The sequence below is a fragment of the Scardinius erythrophthalmus genome (assembly GCF_964197995.2).
Source record: "Scardinius erythrophthalmus genome assembly, chromosome: 1".
Lineage (NCBI taxonomy): Eukaryota > Metazoa > Chordata > Actinopteri > Cypriniformes > Leuciscidae > Scardinius > Scardinius erythrophthalmus.
In genome coordinates, this window is record NC_138221.1 from 33,352,427 (window position 1) to 33,375,549 (window position 23,123).

A 23,123-nucleotide genomic window follows, 5' to 3' on the forward strand; every position below is an offset into this window, starting at 1 on the left:
TGTTGTGTAAATATAAAACATGCAAGTGACTTCTGAAGAAAAATATTGTTAACCTCATAGCATAATTGCCTAAGTCATTAAAAAAAAAAAAAACTTAGGCAATGCTATGAGGCTAACGATATGAATTATGCTCTATTGTATCATATAGGCCTATTTATATTACCCATTGTGGTGTAAATGTAAAAAAATAAAAAATAAAAAATAAATAAATAGAAATTAAAAAGTAGACTATTACCTACTTATATTTTTGTTTTAGATTGCACACACACTATTTTATTTATGAAAATAAAAAAATTGCAACCTTATTATTTTTTCATGCCTCAATGCATGATGGGAACACAAGTAGGCCTATCAGGAAGTTGAGTAGGTTTCACTTAATTGATATTTCTATGCTTCAAGTTTAAATTGAGTTCTAATATAGCCTAGAATTTAATTTGTTTTTTAAATGATTGCCTGGCCTAACTTATTTAGGTAGAAATTACATTTGTTTTTGTTTTTTCCTGAAGTATTTAGCTACTTCACAGAATAACTTTATATAATATATATTAAATATTCAATGGTATCCTTCCGCTAGAAGATATAGTCCCTGATTTGACAGAATGTTGCTATGCAAAAAGCCATCCGCTGTGGGCTGCAGTGATTCGACTTGTTAAACAGGTGTTTCAACGTTTCATCGTAGATAATATCCTTGCTTTTAGCTGTTTTAACCAATCACAATGCAGGACCCGAACTATTGCTATTTTGGTAACACTTTACAATAAGGTTTCATTAGTTAACATTATTTAACAACATAGTTAAAATTAACTTATAATGAACTGCTCTTTTACAGCATTTATTAATATTTGTAAATGTTACTCTAAACATTAACTAATACATTATTAAAATCAAAAGTTGTGTTTGTTAGGATTAGTTACTGTGAACTAACATGAACAAACAATTAATTAACAGCTGGATTTTTATTAACTAACATTATCAAAGATGAACAAATACAGAAACAAATAGGCTATCTATTGGTTAGTGCATGTTAATACATTAACTAATATTAACAAATAAAACCTTACTGTAAAGTGACCCAGTTAGCCTACGACGCAAAACAGTTCATATATCACTGCGCAGAATCTAAAGAATAACGTTCTATTATTTTTTACGTGTCAGCATAACTAGAGGATGGATGAGGCTTAATGAATTTGGTTCATATAACAACTAATTAATGTCTATTTACTTAATATTTTTGTCGTAGGCTATTATGAATGAAGAGTTTGATTAAATCAATGCTTAATTATTGTTCCAGCTAAAGAGGTTGCAAGCGCGGCTATTGCGTTTTTAACGAGTGCCCGTCGACAAATTTGAGATTGGATTGCTTCAATAAGGGGTTAAAGGGTTAAATTTCACATAAAGATCCAGCCAACCGCCTCCTCGAGCGCTCCTCGGTGATTACCGGAGCGCGAGGGGAGGCGCATATATTCCGCAGATCAGACGAGCTCGAGACGGCATTCAGTGCACGAGCTCCAGAGAACGAGACCAAATCTGAGCTCATTATTCATGGATACTAACCTGGGATTGTACTTTCACTGCATGACGACCTAGGCTACTTCTTGAAGATTCAGTGTTGAGCTCTTATATGAGGTGCATGGACTCGTTTATTAACTTTTGTGAAGAATTTCTCTTAGAGTTTTATTCTATAAATTGACCTAGGCAATGCAAAAGGGTTTCTGTCTTTGGATTGTTCAGGCTTGGACAGCCATGACGACCTTTTGCAAGCTAAATCACTTTTGAGATTCCTCACAGGACGCATTTGGACCAGCACCTGGAGTACCAGGACCGTTTGGATTCTCCTCTATAGACTTGAGCTGGTGCTTCGGGTCATTTAAAGGGAGATCTCTTCAAGGTATGGTTCTGGACTCTTTGCGCTCAGGAGCGGTTCTAAGGCTCCTACAGTCTTCATCTTTCTTATCGGGTGGAAAATTGACATTGGAAGGAGATGAGAACCTTATTCTGCTGCTTTCTGCTCCTCACCTCGCACCTTCTGCTGGCAACTGCTGAGGTAAAGTGCCAAAGATCTCGCTAAAACGGACACTTGTTATATCCACTGCAAAGTTCTGTCACACTGGTGCAGGTCAGAGTTTATATAATCCATGCACCTAATAGCCTATATATTGGCATAGAGCTTTAAATCGATGTCATTTTTATTTTTTACAGTATTTTTCCTAATGGGGTTAATAAATGATTTCAGTTTTAATAAATCTCAGCTTAATATCATGCTTTATTTTTTTATGGTATCAACTCAACAATTGTGGTTGCGGGTGAACATGTGATAAGCAGATCAGCTGTTCTCTGGAATATGTAAAGCGTTTATTTTTATTAGAGTCTTTGAGAGTAATTGTACAAAATAAGTGCATGTTTAAGATCTTTATGAAACATTTACATCATACAAAAAGTATAGCTTTTTGCCATATTTATATTTATTTTTATATATGATTATCGGGATATAGATAAAAAAAAAGTAACAGGGTTGACCATTTTCGAGGGATTTTCTAGTTCATTTAGCCATTACCGACCTTGTGGACAAGCTGATATTAATACAAATGTCCACTTTTCAGTAAACGACTGATTTACTACCAAAATCATGGTAACAGGGTTGACTATTGAAGATCGCCCCCTACTGACAAACACAACAAAAAAATCTGATGAAATTATACAAAGAGGAGACGCTTGTTCGTAATTTATTCAAGATGTCATTATAACTCATGCTTTTTTATGGCATTGTGCATCATTTTAATGAGGGATCATTTAAATAGCCTAATGTATAGCCTATTGTCAACCAAATTCTGAAGAAAAAATATAAATGTAAAGAGAATGTTTTTTATTTTTATTTCCATGTAGGCTATAAAAATGTATAAAATGCAATGCATAGGCTACTTGATTTTTGTTGGTGTGATAAGAAATGCCTATTCCGAATGACTGATTTCTCAACTTTGAAGCCTTTCATTTTATGCTACTGATGCATGTTTGTCAGTGCAACGCGTAGAAAAAGATTAGTCAAAAATCAAATGCCGCATCTGATCTCTCTTTATGCCGGCAGAAGGAGTTTGCAATCCCTCAAGATTTCATCGACAGACTGTCCCACAGCGAAATCAACAGCATCAGCGACCTCCAGCGGCTACTGGAGGTAAATTCCCCAGGTAAATTCTGCTCATTGTCTTCTTGACACCTCAGTGGACTTTGTTCAGTAGCTAATCTCCTGGGCTCGATGGCAGGGTCTATTTACAGGTGTTTGCTGTAGTTGCTGTGTGGTTCAAGTGTATCGGGCACATGTGACAAAGCTGTGAAGCTGTATTTTATGAGTGGCACAAAACAATTTAAAGGTATCGTTTATACTGGCCAATGGGTGGAGAGTCATAAATAGTTCTTTACAGATTGCTTCTGTTTTTAGAGCAACGCATATGTCCGAGCTTATGTCACGGCGAATGGGAAGCCAAGTTTTCCTATACTTAAGCTGTCCGCAAGTGGTTTCATTTGCCCACTATAATTTCATTTACAGGCGAGTTACCGGTAATTACACAAACAAAAAAAACCCAAGACAGTATAATTTGGGGTGTGAGTGTAACCAGTCTGGTTTCTGCGGTGAGACCATAGGTGTGCAGGGGGGAGGGGGGGAATAATGATAACAGGTCATAAATACATGCCCTCCAGGCATTTAATGTTGCAACAGTCACAGTAAAACACATGAGAGAAATATGCTTTATGCAGGGTTGAAATCTCATGTTCTGCTACTTGTTTTCCTCCTTCTTCTGTGTCTTCTTCAGCCTCTTTTAGTTTGGATAATATTACAGTGATCACTAACACGAGCCGTCTCTGAGTTCACTTGAGCTGGTATTTACACAGGCACTGGTAATATATATCAAATGGAGCGGCTCCTTTAAAGTTTGATAGAAAATATCAGCTTTTAAAAACTTTTTGGCTATTTGGGTTTTTTGGCTCCGATGTGGGTTTGAATTAGTGTGCATTGCAAGCTTTTTACATGATATGTGGGTTAATCTCACCACACCTGTCGAGAACATGTCTGGCTCATATTTCATTCTGAAAAGAAAAAAAAAGAAAAAAAAGCAGCATTATTTTTCTTAAAAAAAAAAAAAATACATTTTATATATATATATATATATATATATATATATATATATATATATATATATATATATATATATATATATATATATATATATTTTTATTTTTTATATTATTATTATATTTTTTTATTTTTATTATTATCATTTTTTTTTTATATATAATTTGTTTTAAGAATTTTGCATGCATTCATGTCACTGAAAAAAAATCATGTAATGAAAATATAATGAGAATCACCATTTAGAATATGGGAACTGTAAAATTTTGAGATGCAATATGCTAATGAAAATTTGTGCTGAAAAATTATCATGTTGATAATGTTTTTTGGGTGAAATGTAATATAATGAAATAAATGATATATTAAATATGTAATAAATATTTGATTAAACTAACAATTGTAAGGTAAAATTCCTTTTTGCTATCATTAAATAATTAATAAATTAAATTACTGATCTATCTATCTATCTATCTATCTATCTATCTATCTATCTATCTTAATCTGTACCTTAAAACATTCAGGTTTTTAGATTTAGTACTCTAGTAATCTACATGCGACATAAATCAGGCAGTCTGACAGACACCCAAAGACTAGTAAAAGATGCCTGACGCCAGTGATGGTATATTTTCAGATCTTTTTAAAGTCAAGACTGTTCAAAGCCGCCACATGTCAGTCAAAGAGAAAGAGAAGGACTTGGAATAGGTTGTTTTAAAGTTCACTGAAATCTTAAAGTTTTCGTTTCTTAACCTTAACCACTCAGGAACCACATGCAAAATCATTATAAAACGCATTATCGATATTGTTGCTGTGAGTGTTTTCCTGTTTTCGGTTCATGATTAGTCTCATTTAGGAAGCAGTAGCGGGCTGTTATCCCTCAGATCAGAGAGCTAACCTTATCAACTGTCCGTGCGAGGAGCGAATGATGAGAGGAGGAAGGCAGAGATAGGCATCTCCCGCTAATGGACGGATAATTAGAGGTCGTGAAAGCAGTGACAGTGATTTAGGGAGGAAACGTTGTCTCTCTCTCGGTGAGGTCATGGCGCGTGACCCCTCCGCTCACCTGGAACAGACTGCACTTGTTCTGTGCCTCCCAGCAGACTTTTAACTTCTCAACATCCATCTGTCCGCCTCTCCTGTCGCTAGCGCTTTCACATCCAGAAGAAAGCGCCACAGATGGAGGGACGCACTTTAGTTTGATGAAAGGACAGCTGTCAATCCGTGAAGAAGGGCTGATGTTGTCCTTTGTAATTCATTCAGAGAAAGCACACACAGAGAGAGAGAAAGAGATAGTTAGAAGCAGAGGGGTTTGATGATAGAGGCCTAGTGGTTAAAGATCTACGCTGGTAATGCAAAGATTATAAGTTCAGAACCTGCAATTTCCACAGTTACTGGAAGAATGCTTTCATCAGCATTGTGCAGTCGTGAGGAGGGCACACAAAAGTGTCTCGCTGCTGGCAGATCGTCCCTGTAATTATTGCGCTTCAAGCTAATGTGGATAAAAATCACTTGGCAAATGATACTTGATGAAAATGTGTCAGTTTTACAGGGTTAGATTGGAGAGGAGTTGAAGGAATAATAGACTTATGAATTAAGTCATACTTCTGTCATCATTTAACCACACATTTGTCTTTCCAAACCTGTATGACTTACTTTTATGGAAGAATAAGTGATGAAAAAAACATTTGAAAAAGAGGGATATATATATATATATATATATATATATATATATATATATATATATATATATATATATATATATATATATATATATATATAGATATATATATATATATATATAGAGAGAGAGAGAGAGAGAGAGAGAGAGAGAGAGAATATATATTAAATATATTAGTAAATAAATGATAAATTTATTATTAAATTACAAATTTTAAGATAAAATTCCATATTTGATATCATTAAATAATTAATAAATTATTAAATAAATAATAATTACTGATAGTATCTATCTATCTATCTATCTATCTATCTACAAGATTTAAATTTGCATTAATAAAAATGTATATCTTTGTATTCACCACTGACAAATCCAAATAAACCAAGAAATCCATATCAAAAGGTAAAAATGCATGAATAAATTTCAAGATTAAGTCAATATTCACTGAAAATCCCTCCAGCCTGGATCTCCAATCTCATTTGCTCATTCACATACGGGTTTGAAACAACATGAAGCAACATTGTTCCGTTTACTTCCTCCACAACATTTCACAAAATGTTCATTTTTGGGTGAACTCTTCCTTTGAGCGTACTTGGACAGTAGAACTTTCTTCCATTCGTCCGTCTTGTGTTTTTGAGTTTGAGAGAACAAAGTTCTTGAGTTTGACATCATAACACTGAGTTTTGATCTGAACATGAGATAAGGTGTGTTGTGCAGGATCAAATGCTGAACTCTCTCTCTCTGCGGGTCAGCGCTTACTCTTTGACTGAATCTGAAAAACAACTTAAAAACAATGGCCTTCCATTTGGTAGGAAAGATGAGACGGACTGAGACACAGAACAGAGAGGGGCTTTTGTTGACATGTCACTTGTGTTTCCTGCTTCAGGACTGTGTGTGTGGTCACGCAGTCTTTTAAGTTCAGAGAGTGTGTTTGGGTGCTTTGCTCTCTCAGCATTCCTGACGGTCCCACCCTCGTCGCTCAGAGCTGGGCGCAGTCCTTCTGCCGGTCACACATTAGTCAGTTTGATGTTTAACTGCACTACATGCTTGGCTAAACTAAACCAAGCTAAAATAGCTATAGAACAATATCAGATAACGATCAACCAGGGTTATTAGTTCAGATGCAAAAGCCTCTAAGTGCCATCTGAAAATTTCTTCTAGAATGATCATTTTTATCAAGTTCGTATATTTAAGTTCAGTAATTTCACTTAAATGGCAATATAAATTACATATGAATTGTCATTTAAGTGAAATTACTGAACTTAAATATACGAGCTTGATAAAAATGATCATTCTAGAAGAAAATTTCAGATGGCACTTAGAGGCTTTTGCATCTGAACTCTTCATATATATATATATATATATACTGTATATATATATATAGTTAAAATAAGTTTTAATTTTCACAAATAATTGATGCATTATATAAATATAAATAGCACTTTTAATCTATATGTGCAATAATTTTACAGTATGCATATACATATATTTTTTTCTTTTATTTTTTATTTGTTTAATTGTTCACAAATAATTTATGCATTACATGCAAAATTTATATAAATATAAATTACACTTTTATTTTATGGAATTAAAATAGCCGCACATCATCATATAGCCTTCACCATACCTAGAGTTTGGCATGGTTTTATTTCAGTTAGCCTAATAGCTGGTTTGATTTGCATTGAGAGATGATCTTATGGAAAGTACTCCATGCCAATCTCTAGGTATGGTGAAGGCTATGTCAAGGGAACTTTATCAGGATGCATAGTATCCTGGATCCATGAAGTAACTGGCCTTTAAAAATAATAATCTGCCTGGCTCTATGGGAATTTAACATAGGGGTGTCCAAACTTATGCACCCTGTATTTTAAGGAAGAACATTTATTTATTTACGATACATTATTCATTCACAAAAGAAAATTGGTGTCCTTAAAGGTTGGATTTTTCCTAATTTTTTAAATTAAGGCATTAAGTTCAATTTCCAAAAGATGATTTTTTATTCCTCTTTTTAGTCAACTTTAGCATGGGTGTCTAAACTTATGCATAGCACTGTATATATTCCATCTGCTTATGACACTTTATCATAAAATGCAACCAGTGAACTGTCGTTATTTGATTTACATGTCAATCAGACTGTCACTTTTTGTTGAGTGGTTCTTTTGACAAAATATATCATATAACATGTATCATATCATAAATATGCTTACTGTCCCTGAATGTCCCCTCAAAGTGCAACTAGTTTAGATCATTAGGAATAAAGGAAACTGTCATGTTTCAGAGGACACGCTTGACGCTCAAATTATTTTGAAATCGTTTATTTTTGAATGTACCGATCTCTTAATCGTTTTGTCACGCATGATTTTAAACCTTATCATTAATGTGAACCTTTCATAAGCATAATGAACCGTTTAAACAGCACTTATTAACTGAACTGATTTTGTATTCAGGAGTCCCACAGTCCCGCCTCTTCTTTAAATAGCGTAAAATGGCTGTCTTACTCATTCGTACCAGTGGCTAAACCACTGAGGTTGTCAGGAGTTCAGATTTGTTCTTTGGGCTTGTCAGTGGTACATAAGACATTATAATAAACTTGGCAACCACATTCAGGGCCAATATGACATCGTTCCTCCAGAAATCCATCGTGATGAATTTCCAATTAAGCTCGTGAATAAAGCAGCCATTGTTTGTGGAAAAATGAGTTTCTGAAGAAGAAAATTATTTCATGCTTTGGTGCCACTCACGGCAGTGCCATTTCGCCTCGAAAGGCTGCAGGGCATCTACTGGAGACTTTCAATAGCCTCATTGTGGATTGATCTTGGCTTTAAAAGAGGGGAAAAGTGATTTGTCTTTTGGCTGAGTAACATGAAAGTTAATATGGATAACCTGTGTTTTGATGAGGTCCTGGAAATGAGGTGATCGAGGAGGTCAAACAGAAGCACCACCAGAAGAACCATCACTCATATAAGGCCGGTTCCTCAGATCTCAAGAGTCTGCAGCTGTCCCACAGGCGGAAGAGGAGTGTCGGTAAGACAAACCTTCAGTTTAAGAAGTATTTCATGAATTAGTAGGCCTAGTTCTTGCTCTGTAATCGGATATGATCAATTCTGCAGTTGCTTGGCATCCATAAACAGTTCATGAACTTCATTACTTGGCAGAAAGTTTGTTGATATATGGTTTTACTATTGCCATTGTACAACTTTAGCAGGCCTTGCATTTGTGCAAAGCAATTAAATAAAAACTATTAAGAACAGCTCATCAACCGACAGCCTGGGAGCAACAATCTGGCAACAATCGTCCTAGCATCGTTGCAGCAAACGTTGCATGGGAAAGTGTATTACTACACATGCAAAACATTCAAGAGTTTGAGGTCATGAAGATGTTTTAAGGCTTTTGATTGGTGCAATTCCAATTTTGAGCGCATAGAAGGCAGAGCATGTCAGTTTTATTCAGGAAATCATAATGATTGGAGGGCACCTCTTTATTTGATTGTACGTGAGAGTATTTTGATTGGTGGTACACAAACGTATCCGAGCCAGGAAATTCCAAACATTCAGAGTTCATGTCACAGCTCGCTGAACTGAACAGAGTTCACACTGGCACATAGAGCTCTGACATCCACTCTTCCTTCCCTTTCACATCAATCGTGGAGTGCAGCGGTGTGTGTGTGTGTGTGCCTTTGTGTGCCGGGATATTTCGGCCCCTCTGTACCTCCCAATCACTCAGGCAAACGCACAGAAAAACTGGTAAGGCCTCAGAATAGCTGTGTGCCATTTTTGTTACAACAGTTGCTCTGAGTCTAAACCTCTAGATCGAACGCCGATCTCAGTGCTCTGGTCTTATTTTGGGTTAGGTAAATATTAAAAACCCTCTTTAAAATTTGCCACTCTTGCAGTTTTACGTTTAGCTAAATGGCATCAGTTACATAGAAGCTTTGGTGGTGTATACTTTATAAATGTATTCATTTTTTAATAATTTGTTCCTTTATTCATATTTCACAATCTTCTGAATGGACAGTTGATTGTATAGCACTATCCATTTTTTCCACATAGAATGAATACAAATGTTAGTCTTGTATATATTATATACAAGTTATCAGTTATATATATTATATAACTGAAAAAAATGGTAATGCCATGTTACTGAATACCATTTTCTTTATTATTATTATTATTTATTTAATTTTTTAGTTTGCTGTGATTGTGCTTAAGCTAATTGATAAAGTAATATCTTTAATGTAGGATATTCATTTCTCCATGCATCCTCATTTCTTGTGTTCAGTAGAGGAGGCGGTACCCGCCATGTGCAAGACACGGACAGTGATCTACGAGATCCCCCGCAGTCAAGTGGATCCCACCGCTGCAAACTTCCTAATATGGCCTCCGTGCGTGGAGGTGAAACGCTGTACAGGCTGCTGCAACACAGGCAACATGCGTTGTCACCCCTCCAAAAAACAGCACCGTACTGTCAAGGTAAAAGCACCGCATCCAGAGTCCTGGGAAGTCATTTCAGTGTCGACATTATATCTTAAAGGATTAGTTTCACATTTCAAAATGAAAATTCTGTCATCATTTACTCACCCTCAAAGTTGTTCCAAACCTGTATGAGTTTCTTTCTTCTGTGAAACACAAAAGAAGATATTTTGAAGATTGCCGGTAACCAGACAGTTGATGTACCCCATTGACTTCCATAGTATTTTTTTTTTCAACTTGAGGGTGAGTAAATGATGACAGAATTTTCATTTTGAAGTGAACTATTCCTTTAAGCACCAAGGCTCCAGATGTGCAATACAATATTTTATTTGTTGTTTAATTATTAGACAACTGTATATTTGGTCAAACTACAACCATCTTAGATGCAGGACAAGTGGTACAACACATCACCCACAGCAGTTTAAATATCAGGACACACCCACTCCAAGCCACACCCTTTTAGTCCCACTTAAAGTCAGCATGAAACGGCAGTTGCTATAGAGCTGGTAAGTCCCGCCCATCCTTAAAACCCCAAGTGGACTTCTAGGTTGAAAAATCGTCAATGCAAGTGAATATGAGAAAATAATTATTTTCTGGTCCCGTTTGAATTGTGCCATGAATGTGAACATATGTTGTCTGTGAATTTTTTATATAATTTTTCATGTTACGAGTTTGACAGTATATTGTATGATTCTTTGGCTAGCAGTTGTGGAAAAGACATAATGAGAAAGACTACATGTCGCCTATGTGACGTCACCCCATAACACATTTTCCCTCTACTTGTCAAATCACGGTGCTAATGCTGCGATAATCTATGGAGACAGATCGAGATGCCTGTGTGTTTTGTACCCAAATGTCACCATTCAAACCAAATGGGCTGTTCTTTCTTCAGATTCCCGTCTGATGTAAAAACTTGTTGTAGTCCACAAAGTGCTCTCACACAAAATCTAACCGTATCAAACTTCTACCCGCTAAATTGTAGCATTCTTCACACAAAAAAATTATATAAAAAATTCACAGACAACATATGTTCACATTCATGGTAAAATTCAAACGGGACCAGAAAATAATTATTTTCTCCCATTCACTTGCATTGACGATTTTTCAACCTAGAGGTCCAGTGGGGTTAGCGGAAGGGGCGGGACTTACCAGCTCTATAGTCTTTTCTTCCCTATTGTGATGTATAAATGAATGAAACCGCTTCTCGCACAAGAAAACATGTAGGGCGGGACTTGATTTTGTCCATGTGGAATTGGTTGGATGGTTGTGGTTTGCTATTGGTGGATCTCATGTGAGTGACAGGTTGCTCCGCCCTCACATCAGTAAACACATGATCAGAGAAGAGCTGCAAGTGAGTTTCTTGAGCACCAAATCATCATATGAGAATGATTTCTGAAGGATCATGTGACACTGAAGACTGGAGTAATTATGCTGAAAATTCAGCTTTGCCATTGCAGGAATAAATAAAATTTCAAAACATAAAAATAGGAAATAGTTATTTTAAATTGTAATAATATTTCACAATTTTACTGTTTTTACTGTATTTTTCATCAAGTAATTGCAGCCTTGGTGAGCAGAAGAGACTTCTTTAAAAAACATTGCAGAATTCTTACCAAAGTGCTTTTGAATGGTGGTGAAAATGTTTTGAAAAATGTATTCAATTATTCATAATTCACAATTTTCTGAATTTTATTCATAATTCACAATCTTCTGAATGGAGGTTCAGTTGATTGTATAGCACTATCCATTTTTTTTCCACATAAAATGAATACAGATGTTAGTCTTGTAAGTTTTTTTCCAGCACCTAGCACAGGGATGGGTCGAGAATATATTATGTGTGTTTCTTTCCAGCTATGGCTGTATATATTTGAGCAAATGCCCTTAAGAGATATATTTACCCTTCTCTTACTTTTTCCTTCTCATCCTAAAAAAGGAGCAGGTCTGCACAAGCTACTGCTGTTCAGAGCCGTGATATAAAAAAGACAGACTGTAAATAGGCCTCACTGTGTGTGTGTGTGTGTGTGTGTGTGTGTGTGTGTGCTTTGCCACATTTCTGCTGTACTTTGGTTCATTGCAGTGATAAGCTTGTTTCAAAGGAAACACTGCTGGGTGTGGAACATAACACCAGATAATGAGTCTATCAACACTTACTGGAGTTAAACTTTACCTAGTCTGTCTGTCTGTCTGTCTTTCGCTACTTTTTTTTCTTGCTGCATGTTCTTCTCTTTTGCAATCCTTTTATCTTTCTTCATGTTTTCTCTGGCATTTAGCCCGTCTCCCTCTCTCTTTCACAGTAGTGATTGAGCTGTTACGTAAAGTGTAACAGGAGTTGATAGCTGCTCTTTCTTCTTCGTACCAGCACAGCATATTCTTCTGATGGATTCTGTTCAGTTCTTTCACCTAAAGTTGCTTTAAGGCAAGTCGGTTCACTCATCAGCCGTTCTTGTCATGCTAGTACAGCTCCTATCTGCTTGAGTTGGAACTGAAATCTCCAAACCTGTTGGCAAAGATTTTGTTTCAGTAACAAATGTCAAAACAGCAATAAAATATGACATGCATATTTCAGCTTTAGTTCAAATCAGGCTAAAATTGTCAAGTTATAGGTGGATCTTCAGCACATGCTTCTATCAAAAAGACATTTGGACCTTTTAACTAAAATCAGGACTTCCAATCTGGCGAAATATTAAGTAATATGTTTCCTCCTGTTCAGGTCATATTTGTCCATTTCCTTGTTCTGTACAGTCTCTTTCACCTCATTTACCCTCCTCTCTCTCTTGCTACAGTCCTGGTGTTACACTACTAATGGTTTTCCCAGAGCTGCTGTGTTGCAGTTTGTCTTTAGCCTTTCTAAAACACACACACACTCTCACACACTCACACACTTGCATGCAAACATCATCACACATTACTATAACAGGTGCTGCGGTGGAGTACTGGGGGAGGGGAGAGGAGCTGGAGCCCAGACAGGATAAACCTCATTTTATATTGAGGAGACTCAGATCTATGGAAGCTTGTTTCCGCCACAGAATAAAAAATAAAAAAGGTAATTGCGACTTTTTATCTCACAGTTAATTTTTTTCTCACAATTGCGAATTTACATCTCGACTTGTGTTTGTTATAAAGTCAGAATTGCATGTTGTAAAGTCAGAATTGTGAGATATAAACTCGTAATTATGGGAAATAAACTCACAATTCTGACTTTTTTTTCTCAGAACTGAATGTTTATATCTCGCAATTTTGACATTATAATACGCAATTGGGAGATATAAAGTCGGAATTGTGTGTTAAAAAACAAACAACAGTATTTTTTCCTTAGAATTGGACTTTATAATTTTAACAATTTCGAGAAAAGATCAGAATTGCAAGATATAAACTCACAATCGCGAGAAAAAAAGTCAGAATTGCAAGTTTATTTCTTGCAATTGCGAGTTTATATCTCACAATTCTGACTTCATAACACGCAATTGTGACTTTATCACGCAATTCTGACTTTATATCTCCCAATTCTGAGATAAAAAGTCACAATTATCGTTGAAAATGTTTTATTCTGTGGCAGAAACAAGCTTCCATACTGATCAGACCTGCAGTGTGAGAGAAAGGCCACATATCATGAAAAACAGGATTGATATTTGATGTAGACTAGTGTGAGTGTGAGAGTGAGTGTGAGAGTGAGTGTGAGTGTGAGTGTACACTCTAAAAAATGCTGGGTTGTTTTAACCCAATTTTGGGTCAAATATGGACTAACCCAACGCTGGGTTAAAAATTCAGTTAAAAAATGGACAAACCCAGCCGTTGGGTTACATATTTAAATTGCATTTTTAACCCAACGTTTGGGTTAGTCCATATTTGACCCAAAATTGGGTTAAAACAACCCAGCATTTTTAAGTATGTACTATAACTAGTACTATAAAAAGTACTGCCACAATTTCTGTGGCCCTAGAAGGATATTTTTTAAACAACAAAATATTGTTTTAGTCCCACTGAAATCAAACTTTTAAAGTTCATGCACTGTAAACACACTCACTGTCTGCACTCCCAGAGTCGCCACATCACATCGCCGCTCATTTGCATGAAGTTGACCTCTGCTCAATCGTCATGTTGCCTCAAATTAGCAAGCAACGAATGTCTTAATTTTTCCAATTGTTTTGTCGCTGAATTATATATTTTAAGATACAGTACCAAACACAGTGGGTGATAAAAATGGTTGTTAAAAACAAAATTATGAGTTTTATGGTGAGTTTAGGTCAGGAAAACAACTCCGATGCAGAAATTTTGAATGACAGGAGTGTGAGTTAAAGATGACAGTTAAGTTTTGTTATTTCATTGTCCTTTTAGTCTCTTCTTGGTGTCTTTATGTGGTTTTCTGAGAGGTTTTGAGGTTTCGTATCAATCAATCTCTAAATCAGCATACCTGAACTCAAACTGAGCAAAATTGGAAAACATATCCTCATCCATCAACAATGAAAAAAGTAGGAATATCTAGATGGGCATCTGAGAGTGCATGGGTGCTGTTTATTTTATTTTCATCGCTGGTTAATCAGACTGGTGAAGTTACTAAATCCGGCACACCGCTGTTCTTTCCTAATCAAGAGACTAAGTAAGGATATTCCTGATTTGGAATGTTTGCAAGTGAGTGCAAGAATACAGCATGTGATGTGGTTCAAAAGGTGAGTGTTTATGTGTTTGGATGAGCCGGATTTGGATTCCTCCTTCAGAGGTTGGTATGAAGGGAAATCATACATGGTTTATTCTGGCAGTGGAAGCATGAGGTGTGTTCCGAGTGTTGATTTTGGGTATTAAAGAGCCTCAAATGGCCCAGGTTAGTGAGGATACGGGCCCCATCTCTGACGCAAACGCAGAGGAAACACAAATAGTGCTAATTCGAATGAACGTGGTATTAATATAGAAAATGAAAAGAGCAGAATATTCCAAAAGACCCTGTTGTATCAGAGTGGAAAGGTTGATGTATCTGACAAAGACTGAACAACATAGCTCTGTTTTCAGGGAAACATTTACAGTAAGCTCATGTTAACAGTGTTTCATACATCTGTATGTGAAGTTTTGTAATAATATATAATCTATAAATTGACAAAAGCATGCAGTCTTTGATTTTAAAGTCCATTTCTTTACATTGTAAAAATTTAAGATGCTAAATCATGTTTACAGTAATGCATTACAGTGCAATGAAAGTCTATGGACATTGTAGAATGTAGAGGGCTTGAAAAAGATTTTTGAAATGCTTAAATAAATTTTTAAATAATTTATTAACTTTAATTAATTTAATATGTAAATTCTACTTAGTGGTGGACCCTAAGGTTATGTCACCAATGCAATTTTTCTCCATGTATACATATTTTCTCTAAGTAAACAGGCCATCCTGGCATATCCATGTGCATATCATGTGAATGTTGTTTACCAACTTTACATGGTCATGAAGTTAAAATATAGGATATAACTACATATTTTTTTTATAATATTAATATATATATATATATATATATATATATATATATATATTCCAAAACACCTTGAAATGCAAGAAAAATGCAACTCTCTCTCTCTTTCTCTCTCTCTCTCTCTCTCTCTCTCTCTCTCTCTCTCTCTCTCTCTCTCTCTCTCTCTCTCTCTCTCTCTCTCTCTCTCTCTCTCTCTCTCTCTCTCATTTGTTTTTGTTTGCATGTGGGCTGTAATTGCCGTCTCATCTATAGTGTTCTTTCCACCTTTTCACTCTCTGCCTTTCTGCTGGTGTTTAGGGATGGTTTTAAAGGGTTATGACAGGAAGTGCACAGATTAGATCACCTTTTCTCCTTATCTTCGTGATTGTCTGAGTGCCAGTGTGTGTGTTTTACAGCAGAGATTTCACCCACTCTTTCTGTAATTCTAGACATGCAGGTCATGAGATAAAAGTTTCCCTTATCCCCCCCACCCCCCCCCCCCAGCATCCCTTGTTCCTGTTCAGGCCTCTCTTTGTCACTCACTCAATAAGAACGATTGCTCCCCACACCCCTCTTTCTTTTCGGGTCGCCCCACCAGTCGACTGCCTGCCATCGGACCCCGCTCTTTCCGCGGCTCTCGGTTTCGCTTTATCCGCAGCGTTTTGTCGTCAGATTTACCCACTGACAGATGTGCAGCAAAACTGCCTGTCCCCTGGCTACGTTGTCCATTTCCCTTTGTTCTCATGCTAATTACCCATGATGCACCTCTCCTGATGCCCGTTCTTTCTCTCACCCTTTCTTTATCGACCTTTCTTGCGGGGAAATCCCAATGCCAATTATCCGGACCCTGGACAATAGTCCTCACAGAGCTCAGGAGCGAGTCAGAGGGGGTTGGGGTTGCTGGAGCCGGGGCCGGATCAGATGTCACACCATTAGTGCGCTGCGCTGGGATTTCGCAGGGCTTTCATTGCGGCGTAAAGCACAGTGGTTTATAAATAGAGCTTGGAAGGGCCTCCTGAGAAACTTGGGGCTTTTTATAAAGCACATTCGAGTATGTGGGCGAGTGCATGTGTGAAGTTCAGGCAATAGTCACTATGGACTTCAAACCGAGATGCAAAGGCAATGATAAATTGAATTTGAATGGAAATATTGGGGCGGGGGCAGCAAAGGATGATGTGGGGACTCTTTTTTTTTCTTGTTATGACCCTTTCCTGAACCCCTTACCCAACCCCCCCACCTGGTTCTCAAGCCCCTCAGTGTCTGTCTCACCCATCATCCTCCGTCGCAGAACATTCTTGCACGCCACGGGCTGTTTTAGACTTGGCTCTGTAAATATAACCAAGCGCAAGAATGTCCAAGAGGAGGGAGAGGTGGGCAGCAGACAGAGGGAAAGAGGCATAAACCAGTAACCTGGTGGACAGAGTGACCGAAACTGGCCTGTCTCACTGTCTCTCACTCCCAACCTTTCTCTATAGGTTTGTAGGAGTTTCCAAGTATTGCGTAATTTGTTCCATGAAGTTAAACCAATTGCACTTGCACGGTAGACTGAGTTTTTATTTGCACTCGGAGCGTCATGCATTTAGTGATTGTGTTTGAAGCCAGAAAATACACACGCAAATGCATACTTGAATGCTTGGCCAACCCGTTGCAAATGCTCTGTCCTGTTCTGCACACACAATGTGTATGTGGACATATTACCTTTTATTTTTACCAAATGTGCGTTCATTTATGTCTCACTTCTTACAAACTGGTCATTGAAGAAGCTCTTTGCTAAAAAGCTCTTCTTACATATATGCCAGCTTTCTTTTTAGATATGTCAGCAAATAAGCTCGCAGTAGCTCTGATGAGATTATCGTGCACCAACTGGGCAGTGTGCATGAGCTGAAGCCTGGTTCAGAATACATGTAATGCGCATGGAAACGAATATGTCAGCCAGATTGCAACATTTAGGGCAGGGTTCCTCAAATCCAGCCCTGGAGTGCCACCGCCCTGCAGAGTTTAGATCTAACCCTAATCAAATACATCTAAGCAAGCTAATCAAGGTCTTCAGAGATACTACATGTAGGTGAGTTTAATCAGGTTTTGGGATAAACTCTGTAGGGCAGTGGCACTCTAGGATTGGATTTGAGGAACCCTGGTTTGGGGTTTATATAAACAGAACTAATGTGTGTTACTGTGGTAGTTCGACCACTTCCTAGGTCGTTCCTGATGGAGCAAGAGAGGAAAGCAGTACCATTCCTCACCACACTACAGAACCTCTTTAACAACCCATAAAACCAAACTTCTTCCAAATTAAGGGGAATTCCCTACTAAAAAAGATTAGCTTAGAGGTGATTCACACAGAACGTGAATTTGTGTTTTTTTTTTTTTTTTTCTTTAAAGAGGTGTGGGCAGCGTAATGGGAAAAAAATGCAATGAAACTGAACTTCTTTTAACTTGAGTGCCACGTTTTGTAAAATGGAAAGAATTGGAACAGCGCAGTGGAATGCAGAAACACGTTCTGTGTAAACGCCACCTTAGACCAGCATTGATTAAAAAAACTAGCAGAATAGGTCTAAACCTGGGGTGTTCAAACTCGTTGCTGGAGGGCCACTGTCCTGCAGAGTTTAGCTCCAACTTGCCTCAACACTCCTGTCTTGAAGTTTCTAATATACCTTGTAAGACCTTGATTAGCTGGTTCAGGTGTGTTTAATTGGGGTTGGAGCTAAACTTTGCAGGACAGTGGCCTTCCAGGAGCAGGATTGGACACCCCCGGTCTAAACATATACCCACCCACCATGAATATACACAGCCAAGCATTAGCAGAATAATGAAAAGGAATATAGGCCTAAGCGATAAAATTAGCACAACAAAAGACACGAGTCGACCCCTGTGTAAGGCTGTGTGGTTATTTTGATTTTATTGTGTTGCGGTGGGGCATTAACTATGGAACATGGAACTGTTTTGGGCTTATTGCCCAGGAATTGCTCTACATATTTTTCCACTGTTTCTGCCATTTGGCAGTGTTAGCTGAGCTAACTGGTCATGTAGCACCCTGTCAGTTAAGAATCTGTGCTGCTAAAACATAAAATCTGAATACCATTGATAATTATGCATGGCCAAAGAATATATGTTTTTCGAAGTAAAAAAATTGACATACAGAACTGTCATGATTACCTGTTTTTTTCTCTCTTCTTCCAGGTGGCGAAGGTAGAGTTTTCATCGCGTAAGAAAGCGAAATTGAAGGAGGTGCTTGTCCGGTTAGAGGATCACCTGGAATGCGTGTGCACGTCACAGCATCATGTGATGGAGCACGTGGAAGCAGACACAGGTATACATGTCATGCATACATACACAGAATGTTTAGCCTGATCTTTGAATGACTATTTGGCGATGAAGTGTGCACTCAGTGGCCTGTGGCATTGTGCTGTCACCACAGACAAACACACCTGTTGGTCAGTCTGCTATTGCTAAACGTCAATGTTTGCGTGAGCTTGTGTTTTACTGTGCTGGCCAATAATGCAATTGAATGGATAAGAAAGGCAACAGGTGTGTGCGAATGCTGAAGCACGTAGACGTGTGTCTGAGGTTTCTCCTTCAGGTTCAACAGGTTTCTGCTTTCGTGTGCCGAGATAAAAGGGTTGGAAGCTCATAAGGCTAAAATATTTATGAAGTGCAATTACAGTCTGTTTTACACCTCCCCGAGGCCATAAATTCTTTCTTTCTTGCTTTCTTTCTTTCTTTGTTACTTTTTTCTTTCTTACTTGCTTTCTTTTTTTCTACTCAACCAAACTCTGTCCATCATCTGCTTGCACTCTTCCCCAAACTTGTGTTTCCAGGCCCACTCTCAGTTAAAAACGGTAAAAAACGGAAACACAGAAAGCATGCAGTGGCAGCACAGATCAACAAGGATATTCAATAAAAGGCAAACATTTCCTTACACTCAGCGGACCAAAATATACTGCAGGTAGGACCGCTGTAGGCAGAACCGCTGCCACTTCTCAACCAATAATTGGCATGATCCAATCAGGAGAAAGAGAGAGACGTCCAATCAGAGTCACGCAACACTGAACTAGAGAGACGTTTGCACTGTGCTGTTTTCGCTTTGCTGCATGTGTCATGGGTTTGTCTGTTTGATGCAAATCAAATTGTGTTCACCATCTATATAATTTAGCTCTGTTCTAAAACCAAGTGAGCTGCCTTGCTGTCTACTGCCTACTTAGGCAGCTACCTTCTAAGGCGACATCGTAACTGAAATGGAAGTGACTTCTTTTGGAAAGCTTTTCATAGACAGCAACTATGCAGAAACTCGACTCCAATTAAATCATAGCTAATTTGTAAAGACACAGCAGTGAATTAAATAAAAGTACTTTGCTTTGTTTAGGATTGCTTTCTTTGTGAAGGATCAAAGAAAGCGTCATATGGTTTTTGAAACCATTTTCATACCTTTTGAAACAGCCTTATTTCAGCAGTGTGTCTATGAAAATGCTGTCTAGCTAGGCAGCTCACTAGGTTTTTGGAAAAGAGTTTGCGTTTTTGTGTATGAAAATGTGTGGATTGATGGTTTGGTGAACTTGATCACAAAGATTGTGTCTTTCACATTGGTCTTTCTTTCTTAAATGTGCACAGACTGCCTGATAACCCACATTAAAATCACTGTGTGGTGGATATGTGTCACCCAAACACAAACCGCATGACCTACTAAGGAAAAAATCACAGTCAAATAACTTTAAATCTGCACCAGATTCAACAACAACAAAAAAAAAGCAATTGCTTGTTGACAGCTGTTTTGTTTTCTTTCTCTCCCTCCAGTGGACATGAGGTGAAACCACATCATACGAGCGATTGAAAGACAACAGTGGCTACGTAAAGCTCCAGCAGCACTGGGACTTCGACCTCTGAATTCTGACCCTACTGACCCCATTGCTGTTCAAAAAAAGATACTGTTTCCAGAGGAACATTGTACACAAACACAACACCAAAGGTGCTTTCTATGTACTCTGTCAAACACTGAAGACAAACAAGATTGGTATTCAGTTAATTATTAAGTGGTCAAACACTGGGCGGAACTGAAACTGAAAAGGACGATGTTTGTGTCGTCTCTCTGTTGTTTATGTACACAACTCTCGTAAAGGTCAAAGATGAGGAGAAAGTCTTTCGGAGAACACTAAGTTTGTAGAGACCATGAACTTCACATGCTTGGGTTTGGATGCGCTCTAGCAGGAGTCCTCGAAGGATGAACTAACTCAGTGGGCTCCAGTCATTCAAAAAGAGGAAGAACATAAGGGATGTACTGTCATATAACCTTGCTAAAGTGGAAGACGCTATTTTCTGTTATTCTCTACCTTAGTCCTCTTGGGTCCAGAACATTTGAACTGCTATTTCCAATGTGCCTCTAGAAAGTTCTGTCCTTCCGAAGAGTTCAACTGCCTGTCCATGAACAGAGACTTACAGAAGGCAGTGTTTGCAGTCATTATGCCAGAATAAAGTATTTATGTATGCGATCTCTCCTTCTCACCCTCTCCGTTTCTCAGTCCAATGTGAGAGGAGCTCATCTTCTTTGATCTGCAAGTATTAGCAGTATCATTTTCTCAATGTATCATTTCATTCTTGCTTATAATTTACAGCATATCTCAAAACTAGGTTTTTGTCCTGGAAATATGTGTCATGGGAAGAAGACATGTGCAAGAGATAGTTGTGGAAAGATGCTTTATTTTTGTTAAAATATATTTATAATGCTAATGTAGAATCAAGCAGGAAGTATGTTTATGTATTCAGTTATTGTGGTGTAATGGTTGTATGATGGGACGAGATGACCCTAAGCTACTCCGTATCAACAGGTTGGCCATCACACATGACTGATGGCATCATTAGTCATGAGATGTTAGTTCATAATTTCCTCCTTTACTCGCCGTAACTCAATAGTTAATGCTAACATACAAACATAGACAAAGGTCATTCAAATAACCAATAAACACTTACCTTAGGTATGAAGCTTTGTAATAAATAAACAGATTAAAAAAAAAAAAATACAGAGTACATCTTTATCATATTCACACACTGAAGACACCAGAAATTTCAGATCCTGTTAATTTGATTTCTGAAGGACACACCATTCACACTGGGCCTCAAATTCACAATTTCTGTATAAATTGTTCATTCGTATGTCTTAAATTTAAATTATAACTGAATGTGTATGTAGAAATGTAATTATTTTCCCCTCGATATTTACAGAAATGCACTCACTCACTGCTTGTGAATGAAGACTGTTGGCTATGAAAAATGTTTGTTATGCTGCCTATTGTATGGATTACACCATTAAACCGAGTGTGTTTACATGCACAAACTTAAACTGATTATTCTTAATAATCAGACAATGCGTACGATCATGTAAATACCTCTAACAGTCCCTTCCCAATAGAAGAACTGAGTTTAAGAAAAACCTGATTGCCATATCTAGAATTTTGCCTAAGACTCTGTTTTCACAACTGCATTTAAACACCTCTAATGCTCGTCTGGCGACTCATTTTGTGCTCAGGTCTGTTTACATTTTGATGTCATAAAAGGAGAAAAATCCTTTAATATCATAAATGGGGTTTGTTGTGCATGTAAACAAACACAATGTTTCATGGGCAGCAAAATGTTAGATGGTGTTTAACAGAAACTTCTGTGCAATCAGCACTCTAAGAGATGAGTTTGTGCACTGAGATCTCTGAGGGCTGTATTTATGACATTTACAGTCTGTTGCAAAAGTGTTCAAGTAGGAGCTTTCATGTTCTTCCAGGCCGGTTGTTGACTCTGGCTTGAGTCGTGTCTTTCTGCAGAGACTCCACTGGTTCTTGTCATTTTTGACACATGCTAGACAGATGGAGCAGTCCTGGCACTGCCTCTATAACAAAGTTCGGCACTTTGTCACACTCCTGACCCCCAAGTGGCATGTCTGGCCATCTAAAGAGCACCTGGATGTCTGATTCACTGTGAGTAACACCAACAATCTGTGGAGACGGTTGAGGGGGTGGAGCAAAGCTTTGACTTGTTTTATTCTTGCGCCTTAATTTTTGTTTTGTATTTGTTACCGTGAGTCATGCAGCAGTCTGTCTGGTAGAACCCATATTCACTTTCTACAACATCATGGGTGTTTGACTGAAATATATACAGTTGGGCTGAAGTTGCTATTTTGTGGTTTCAATTACAACATGATTAACCAAATTTGTAGGGCTGGTGGTATATGTGTTTGTCTAGTGGAGAGTGTCCTGATTTAGCTCTTTAGCTACTGCAGTTTTGTTATTGTTCCGTGGCACTCTCTCGCTTTTGCAGATGGGTGATTTAGATTGTTATGTTCAGGTACTGGAACCTGCAAGTCTGTTCAGTGTTTCTATACTGAACTGCTTGTAAGTTTTGACGATGCAATTCACTTCTGTCAGCTGCTTAAACTGTGGCAT

At 37.7% G+C, this 23,123-nt stretch overlaps 1 protein-coding gene across 2 annotated transcripts; it reads left to right on the forward strand.

Moving 5' to 3' along the window:
- The first annotated feature begins 1,460 nt into the window (after positions 1–1,460).
- On the forward strand, positions 1,461–22,030 carry pdgfab (platelet-derived growth factor alpha polypeptide b). 2 transcript variants are annotated; one of them, XM_081394173.1, is made up of 7 exons: positions 1,461–2,044; positions 3,083–3,182; positions 8,697–8,822; positions 10,077–10,267; positions 18,883–19,012; positions 19,521–19,648; positions 20,494–22,024. In XM_081394173.1, the coding sequence occupies exons 1-6, from the start codon at positions 1,982–1,984 to the stop codon at positions 19,601–19,603; spliced, it is 693 nt and encodes a 230-aa protein (XP_081250299.1). In that variant the 5' UTR covers positions 1,461–1,981; the 3' UTR covers positions 19,604–19,648; positions 20,494–22,024. The 2 variants fall into 2 exon arrangements, with proteins under 2 accessions (XP_081250299.1, XP_081250300.1); XM_081394174.1 differs by lacking the exon at positions 19,521–19,648 and having other exon boundaries at positions 1,470–2,044; positions 20,494–22,030.
- Positions 22,031–23,123: the final 1,093 nt, after the last annotated feature.

Bases quoted from the DNA above. Each gene is read 5' to 3' on its own strand.
- pdgfab (XM_081394173.1), top strand. From the start codon at position 1,982: ATGAGAACCTTATTCTGCTGCTTTCTGCTCCTCACCTCGCACCTTCTG. The intron at 8,823-10,076 runs GTAAGACAAACC...TCTTGTGTTCAG, and splicing joins CAGGCGGAAGAGGAGTGTCG to TAGAGGAGGCGGTACCCGCC. The intron at 10,268-18,882 runs GTAAAAGCACCG...CTCTTCTTCCAG, and splicing joins AACAGCACCGTACTGTCAAG to GTGGCGAAGGTAGAGTTTTC.